Source organism: Chrysochloris asiatica, unplaced genomic scaffold, assembly GCF_000296735.1.
Source record: "Chrysochloris asiatica unplaced genomic scaffold, ChrAsi1.0 scaffold00004, whole genome shotgun sequence".
Classification (NCBI taxonomy): domain Eukaryota; kingdom Metazoa; phylum Chordata; class Mammalia; order Afrosoricida; family Chrysochloridae; genus Chrysochloris; species Chrysochloris asiatica.
In genome coordinates, this window is record NW_006408522.1 from 1,892,867 (window position 1) to 1,901,651 (window position 8,785).

Genomic DNA, 8,785 nt, shown 5'->3' on the forward strand with positions numbered 1-8,785 from the left:
CTTCCTCTTTGTTCCCAACCTTTGCATTCCAATCACCAGTAATGAGCAATACATCTTGATTGCATGTTTGATCAATTTCAGATTGAAGAAATTGGTAGAATTCTTCTATTTCATCCTCACTGGCTTTAGTGGTTGGTGCAACTAACTGGAACACCTAAAATGGGGCTACAACTTGCCCAGTGAAAGAGGCTTCCCGTGGAGCCTCTGTATTGCATAAGACCATAGGTGGAATCCTGAACCCCATCCAGAATCATCTGAGGTGGGAAATTTTCAAGCAGACAAGCAGCTAGAAGAACAGAGGATACTTCTTGAAAGAAAGACTGACAGGAAAAATATAAAACAATAACAGCAGTCTGACTAACTACTACAAGAACAAACAAGTTGCCTGCCCAGGAGCCATCAGGGCAAGCAGTAAGATCCCTCAGGGCAAACTCCCTTCCAAGACTAAGACTCAATGGGAATACACAAACAGACATGTATGTGCTCTGACTGGTGACCAAGTTGGTTACCAATTAGGGGAAGTGAGAGAAAAATGGCAATGAAGCTGCAAAATAAGTCCAACCATGTTCAACAGACTCCTGTGAACCTGGGTGGAGACCTGGTTGGCCAGCAGTTTGGCAAGATCTGAGGACTCTTTGGCCCAGAGTCAGTGATATAGCCACAGAGGACTATGGATGCAGTAGCTCAAAAAAGGGAACAAATCTTTACAGCAAGAATCAGTCCCACCCCCTCCATATACAGGGTTGACAGGGATGAGCAACTTGGACATTGGCTACCGAAAATGGGGGTGGGGAGGAGGGATACAAAAGACTGGCTTACAAGCTTTCAAGAGGGAGCCAAGATCCAGAGGGCATAGAGGAAGGTAAAATCTCCACTGAGTAATATCCAATCTGTCTGGGCGGGACTGATGAAAGGAGATGGGGATAGCACTCATGTGGTACAATAGTGAATAATTACTGTCAGGACGGACTGTGAGGGTTGGAATTGTAAAGGTAAACGTTTTGTAGCAAAAGGAAGGGAGTGGTTGACTTTGCAGGCCAGGAGTGGAGGCCCCAGGGACCATCAAGGGAGAATGGAGTGCGGGACCCTACCCAGAGAAACAGTGACGCCAGATATGGAGGCAGACGGTAATGTGGAGAGATGGAGCAGCTGGAACTCTAGACCCAGAGAGGGAGAGGGGCTGTGTACTAATGACCAGGGTGGCAGGCTTGCAGGGTGTACCCTTTGGTTATTTGATGATGCATGGATGGGACTGTAACCATGGCAATATAACGATATATGATAGGATGAATGTAAAGCTAATGTTCTCCCATGTAAACTATCACATCATTCACAATAACACATTTAAAAAGTTTTTTAAAAAAGGTCTTGTGCAGCAGATTTGCCTAATATAATATGTCGTTTGATTTCTTGACTGCTACTTCTATGAGTATTGATGACTGATCCAAGAAGAATGAAGTCCTTGACAACTTGAATCTTTTCTCCTTTGATAAGAACATTGTTTATTGGTCCTGTAGTGAGGATTTTTGTTTTCTTTACATTGAGATGCAATCCATACCGAAGACTGTGGTCTTTGAGCTACATCAGTATGTATTTTAAGCCCTCTTCACTTGCAGCAAGCAAGGTTGTATCATCTGCATATCGCAGGTTGTTAATGAGTCTTCCTCCAATCCTGATGCCACGTTTTTCTTCATAGAACCCAGCTTCTTGGATTATTAGCTCAGCATACAGGTTGAATAAGTATGGTGAAAGAACACAACCCTGTCTCATACCTTCCCTAATTTTAAACCATTCAGTGTTCCCATATTCTGTTTGAACAACCGCCTCTTGGTCTATGTACAGGTTCCTCATGAACACAATTAAATGTTCCAGAATACTCATACTTCGCAATGTTGTCCATAGCTTGTCATGATCCACATATATGTATATATGGTAGTATTTAGTGAATACGTGAAACTGTACAAATAATTCATCCATACCTGTGTATGAGCTGTATTCTTCACTTGTAGTTAAATGCAACTTGAAGTAGATTGCTGTAAGGTGTTTCAAATTTCTTCTAGTCAGTTTTTCTCTTAAATGTTAAGTGCCTGTTACTTTTATTTAATAAAGTTATGATATAGCTTGTCAAAAAAAAAAAGATAATTCTTTGGAAAGTAAACTTTTAAGTGTAATATAAATAGGTCAACAAAACACAAAGCAAACATTTACTTACCTACCAGGTCTATCGAAGAAAGGCACTAAAATACTATTTTTTGATTCCAAAGCCATTCAAGGTAAGTGAGTTGTGGCAGCACATTGCCTTGAGCATGACACAACTACATGTCCTTTATATTACTTTATATTAGTGTCATGAAAAGGAGAAATGACACTGACCGAACCATTTTTCTTTTTTTTGAACTTTAAACTGAAACTAATTAAGGGCATGGACTGTCTTACTTAACTGTTTCCTAGGACTTAGTACAGGTGCTCAGTGACTCTGAAGGATAAGCCCAGGACTACAAACCACAAGGTCAGTGGTTTGAGCTCCCTAGTCACTTTGTGGGAGAAGGATGAGGCTTTCTGCTCCTGCAAAGATTTACAGCCTGAGAAACCCTATACAGGTTTACTAGGAGTCAGAACTGATTTGATGGCACTTAACAACAGGACTTAGTACAGAACTGCAGGTACATAATAACCACGTGAAAATGACCGAATGTAAGAAAAATCATCTGCAGAATAAAAAAATTAACTCACCAAATGATTCAAAGATGCAAGTTCCTGGCCTATTAAGAAAAAAAGCATGTATATAATTAAGCATTAGCTACTGTCAATTACATTTTAAGAAACCTGAATGAAAATTTTCATAGTTTAAGCATGAAAGAGATGCTCAAGCTACATAGTACTACAGAAAAGCCCAAAGTTTTGACAAATTACACCACAAATATATGCTATTAGTTATTCTAAAAGTTATCAGAGCTAGTGGCATAGTGAATTATCTAAAGTCTCTTCCAGCCATTGTCTGTAACTCCCACCAAACAATGTTTCTGCTCTGCTGGGTTTGGGTAAGAAAAGGTGGGGCAAGATACTGATAGGATGACATAATTCAGCTGTGGATGTTAGCAGAGTTCATTGTAGCTGTAAAAACTTGAAACTATGAGTATAACATGAGCCATCTCAGAAGCAGGAGGGGGATCTCACTACCATTAAAGAAGAGCCAGGAGTGGAGTACATCCTTTGGACCCACTGAGCCTCCTCAACGCAGGGATGGGAAGCTGTGACACGGCAGGAGTAGCAGAGGAGCACGCAGAACCAAGGACCAGAGTACACGACAGAGCAGTGGGCTTCCCAGCTGAGGAGAGGCTGTCCTGACAGGAAGAACTGAGCCCTGAGCATGGTCTGATCCCACATTGTCGCCTGTTAACTTCCCTAACAAACCCCATCACTGTGAGTATGGTACCTGAGCTCTGTGGGGCCACTGTAATGGATTACTGAACCTAGCTGAAATAGAAATGGCTGTTGGAGGGATGATTTGGTGTTACATTTTTTTTCTTTTTTTTTTTTGCACTAGCTTCTAATAAAAACAACGAAGTATTGGGTATTAAAATAGTATCTAATACAAGAGTTTTTAACCTATTACATTAATCTCATAGAATTTCAAAATGTTTGAACTAAAAACAAACTACAGTTATCTTTAATATCTTTCCATAAGGGGAAACTATGGCTCAGAGAGTGGGAGTATTTGTCTCACAGAGATCCAGGAGCAAAGTCAGGACAAGTAGAAAGAGAAAAATCTGAGATTCTCTATGGCTGACACCTGTGACTTACCTAGGAAAAAACTGATATAATCTTTCTTGAGTTTGTCCAAACCAATTTCCAAAAGCATTTGAACTGGAGTAGTCCCACTGAGAGAAACTGTGTCCATGGTTCCGTGATAAGACTGATGAATTAGCTTACTCAGTAAACTGCTACTCCCACTATGGAGCTAGAAATCAAAAAAACTTTATCAAACCAAAAATAAAAACATAAACAAATCTCATAGGCACAATAAAAGAAAATTACATTAGTTACATGCTAACAATTGTAAGCTTACATTCTTAGTCTCCTGACACTATAAATTATTTTAAAACCCCCTAAATTACAAGTATGTCAATTTCTAAAATTTTATTCCTAACCTCACTTGTTAAGTCCAAAGAAACTAAGATTTTAAATTTAACACCCCGGATTGATTGGCACAACCAGTTTAGCATTTGACTAATGGCCGAAAGATTAGTAGTTTAAGACCACACAGAGGCACCTCACAAGACAGGCCTGGAGATTTGCTTCTGAAAGGTGAGTCTTACCAAACAGAACAAAGAGTTCTACTACTCTGTACAAATGGGACTGTCATGAGTGGCAACTGACTATTGTTGGGTGCCATTGAGTCAATTTTGATGCACAGCAACCCCATGTGACAGAGAAGAACTGACAAATAGGTTTCCTTGGCTATGATCTTTACAGACGCGGATCACCAGGTCTTTCTCCCACAAAGCTGCTGGGTGGGTTCGGACCACCTACCTTTTAGTTAGCAGTCAGGTATTTAACCACTGTGCAACCAGGGCGCCTTTCACAAAATACAATTCTACCAAAGACAAGTCAGAGCACGTCCATTAAGCATTACAATTGGGCATTCTCTTTTCCTCTTTTAGATGATTTAAGTGCTATGAGGTATCCTTTCCAAATCCATCCACACTGAAAATCTGTCCCTCTCCCTGAATGGTCCACATATGTGTCCTAAGGAACTCCTCTTTGGCTACCTTATCCAATAGGCTAACGACATAATTTACAAAGTAGAGTCATGGACTCATAGCTCTAACATGTATTCCAAATATTAAATAAGTCACTTAAACACACATAAAATATTTGTCATTTCCTCATTACTGTCTAGTTAGTTTCTACTTTTCATCAATTTTCTTTATACTTTTCTTCCTTCCCCTTTCTCTTTATTTTTTTCACTTCTTTAGTACTTAGGTGCACTGCAGGGTTTTAACCATACACAGCTCACAAAAATGGCAAACTCTAGAGAAAAATTCAATTCAAAAATTCAAATGATGACACAATGTGAAGTATGTAAGCACTGTCATGGTACACTATACATGTAACAAACGGTTGAATGGGTGTATTTTGTGTGTGGTGTATGTGTATTTTCACCAAAATATTTCTTTTAATTAAAAAAAAAAAATCATATATAACCCTTCCACTATAGGTGATTTAGCATATTCACTTACTTTGGAGAGGTTTTTTCCTTCTTTTGGTGAAGTTTTTCCCTTCTAAGTTTACATTTTGTAAAACACAATTGTGAATACTTCTTTCTTTGTACTGAACGTTATGAGCACTTGTCCACGTCATTAAAAACTGTCAGCATCACTTTCAGCAATGATTACTATACCATTATATGGATACATCATTGTTTACTTAGCCATTTCATTAAGAGTAGATATTCAGGTCATACACAACATTTTGCTACCAAGAATTAAGCTGTGATGAATATTCTCATACATAAAATCTTGATATACACAGTGAAACCTGAGAGAGACAGAACGTAACAGGACTGCCTTGTTTTCCCAGGTCTCACAAGTTTCCTACCTTTGACAGGGTACCATCTTTCCACTTTTCTATTCTCTCCATTAGTGGGAGACATTGGAGGAGTTCCCCGTTTCTGACAGGTTTCCTCCTTAAACAGACTCTGACTTTTGCTGTATTTCTGTTCATGTGCTTACGACAGATCCCAGCAAGAGTCACTGGATCAAAGGGCATGATACATTTTAAGGATCGCAATACATTATCAAAATTGCTTTTTATATAAAGCATGCAATTTATACTCTCATCAGTGATCTATGAGAATGATCATTCACAGAACAATAATGATGACAATATTAGTACCCTCCTATGAGTTAGTATTAGGCACTTTCATTAATAAGTTATGTAATCCTCAAAACAGCACTGTGAGATAGCTACTATTCTTACTCCTACTTTACAGATGAGATAGCTGGGCATAGAAAGTTAAAGGAATCTTACAAAAGTTACACAGCTGGGCACTAATTCAAGCTCAAGCACTCTGTTCCAAAGCCTGTAACCACTGCGCTGTAGTGCTAAGAAACGGTTATGCACGTACTCCTCAACCTACCCATGGTTGTATGTCACCACGTTGTAGACTCTGGATAATCAATGTAAAACACTTCACCAAGTCTTGGTATGAAACCACGCCTTGAGAAACAAATCATTTCAACATTATTTTCATGGCATTTCTGCAGATCAAATAGATCACTAATATTCTGAATACACAAATGTAGAAGACTAGTATCTATACTTTATAAATGAAGATAAGAAGAAAAAAAACATGAATGAGGGCAAAAAAAACTTAACACATTTAAAAAAAAAGAAATCGAAACTCAAATTGGCACAAAAGAATACAATTAGTAAAATAATAAGGAATATCTTTTCTTTTTTCTAACAATTCCCATTTCACTTAAGTGTATGTTTTGGCTCATAAAAACCCACCGCTGTCGAGTAAATTCCGACTCACAGTGACCCTATAGGACAGGGTACAACTGCCCCTAGAGGTTTCTTAAACTGTAAATCTTTATGGAAGCCTCATCTTTTACCCATTAAGTGGCTGGTGGGTTGGAACCACAGACTTTGAGATTAGCAGCCCAACACATAACTCACTACACCACCAAGGCTCCTTCGGTTCATATAAGTACAGCATAATAACCACCTAAGTCTTGTATCCAAAAACCAGAAAAGAATAACTCCTATAAATTGCCTTGTCTTAGTATAATTCTTGAGCAGAATGTGTCAATGCAAAAATGGATTTGATACAATTACAACCATAACTCCATGCAAGACTTAAAAGTAAACCAAAGGAGTAATAGGAAAAACTCTATTTTGCCATCAGAATGGCCACCTACTACTGCTCATTCTGCACCACAGCTGCTCAGCAAAATCGAGGTCTCCCCGTGCTGTGAAAACACTCTCAATGGAATGCTGAACTGCAGCAGTGTCATGTTTCACTGTCTGAAAAGGAAACAATCATGGAGAATACTCAGTTTACTGGAGAAAACAAAGAGTGAAATAGTTCAAGATCAACAAACTTTCAAATGCTACTCCAAGAAAATGTGGACACACGAACACACACAAAGAAACATGTGAACGCATTTTCTACAACTTCATTCACTAACTAATGAACAGTGAAAAACTGAACTTGTTTCAAACTCTGTTCCCTAAAACCAAACACTCACTTTCCTTCCCTATAAAGTATCAAATTATCTTTGTCTCCATTTTCCTATTCACCAAATGAGCACATGACTTATTTTCATATCATCTTATGGCATATTAACACACTATTCTATAGTATGTTCTTATAATAAAGTAATGATACAGCAATATCTCATCTTACAGGAGCATTCATTTTACTTCTCTGCATTCAAACAACTAACAATACACATATGTATTAGCTTTAAAACACATTATTTCATAAAAAAGAAAAAAGCACCAGTGCGGACATTAAAGACCAACCAAAAACTGTCCACCCAAAAGCTACCTTGGGTGTACAAGAGGCTTAAAATACTTCATGGAAAAATGAAAGTAAAAGATAATGGAATTTTCCCACGAGCTTTTTGAAACCCCCTCATATCAAATCCATTTGAGATAGTACACCATGAAAGATAAGGATAAAACCCAATTTTAAAATTTAAGAGCTATTTCAGTTTACATTTCTAGCTGGTAACAATCACTTACCTCTGTGTCTTTTTTTGTAGAATCACCAAATCCATCCATTTTATTTAAGTCTAGAAAGTGGCAAAAAACATATATTAATTCTTGAATCTATTTTTTTGCATTCAAGTTATTTCCACTCTAATGCTATTTCCAAACAGTATGTGAGAATATTAGAAGTATGTTATTGTTAAGTGCCGTCAAGTTGGTTCCAACTCACAGCGACCCTGTATAGGGTGTCCAAGGAGCAGCCAGTGAGCAAGAACCACAAACCTTGTGGTTCAAACCAACTTTGCAGTCCAGTGAATTAACCTGCAATGCCACACCAGGACTTGATTACTTTACTCCCAATGGTGGTAATAAAACCTACCCATCAGTAGGAATGTGAGGATGAACTGAGATGGTGTAAAAGGCCCTCACAGGCAATGTCGGGTGCATGATAGGTACTCAAAGATTACTGTTCCTACCCCTCTTCTGCTATAATCTCAAATAGGGTTCTACTACATAAATCTTATATTAAATCTCATTAATATTTTAAATCACTTGACCTTTACCATGAGCACTTCAAAATGCTGTCCCTTCCTTCTCTATGACAGAACTCATATGCTTTTCTTTAACCCAACAAAAAGAATGTTGTTGTCAGGTGCCATTGAGTCGGAACAAACTCATAACGACACCATGCACAGCAGAACGAAACAATATCATTACTGCTGCCACACTCGATGCCATCAATGATGCCACCTGGCTGATCCATCTCGTTGGGGGTCTTCCTCTTTTTCTCTGACCCTCCAATTTACCCAGCATGACATCCTTTCCCAGCGACTGTTCCCTCTGGACAATATGTCCAATGTATGAGAGACGAAGCTTAGCCATCCTGGCCTCCAAGGAGCACTCTGGCTGCACTTCTTCCAAAACAGTTCTTTTGGAAGCCCATGGCACTTTTAGTATTCTCCTCCAACAACACAATTCAAAGGCATCAATTCTTCTACAATCTTCCTTATTCACTGTCCAGCTTTCGCATCCATATGAGGTTATTGAAAATACCATGGCTTGG

The 8,785-nt window shown here is 38.6% G+C and overlaps 1 protein-coding gene across 1 annotated transcript in view; it reads right to left on the reverse strand.

The window, feature by feature from the left end:
* ZWILCH (zwilch kinetochore protein) overlaps nt 1-8,785 on the reverse strand; it is a 57,739-nt gene that overhangs the window by 16,733 nt on the left and 32,221 nt on the right. The window contains exons 10-14 of the mRNA XM_006831511.1: nt 7,746-7,805; nt 6,927-7,028; nt 6,143-6,222; nt 3,805-3,961; nt 2,734-2,762 (exon numbers count right to left, since the gene is read on the reverse strand). Coding sequence (XP_006831574.1) covers nt 2,734-2,762; nt 3,805-3,961; nt 6,143-6,222; nt 6,927-7,028; nt 7,746-7,805 — 428 coding nt within the window. The remainder of the gene's footprint in view (nt 1-2,733; nt 2,763-3,804; nt 3,962-6,142; nt 6,223-6,926; nt 7,029-7,745; nt 7,806-8,785) is intronic.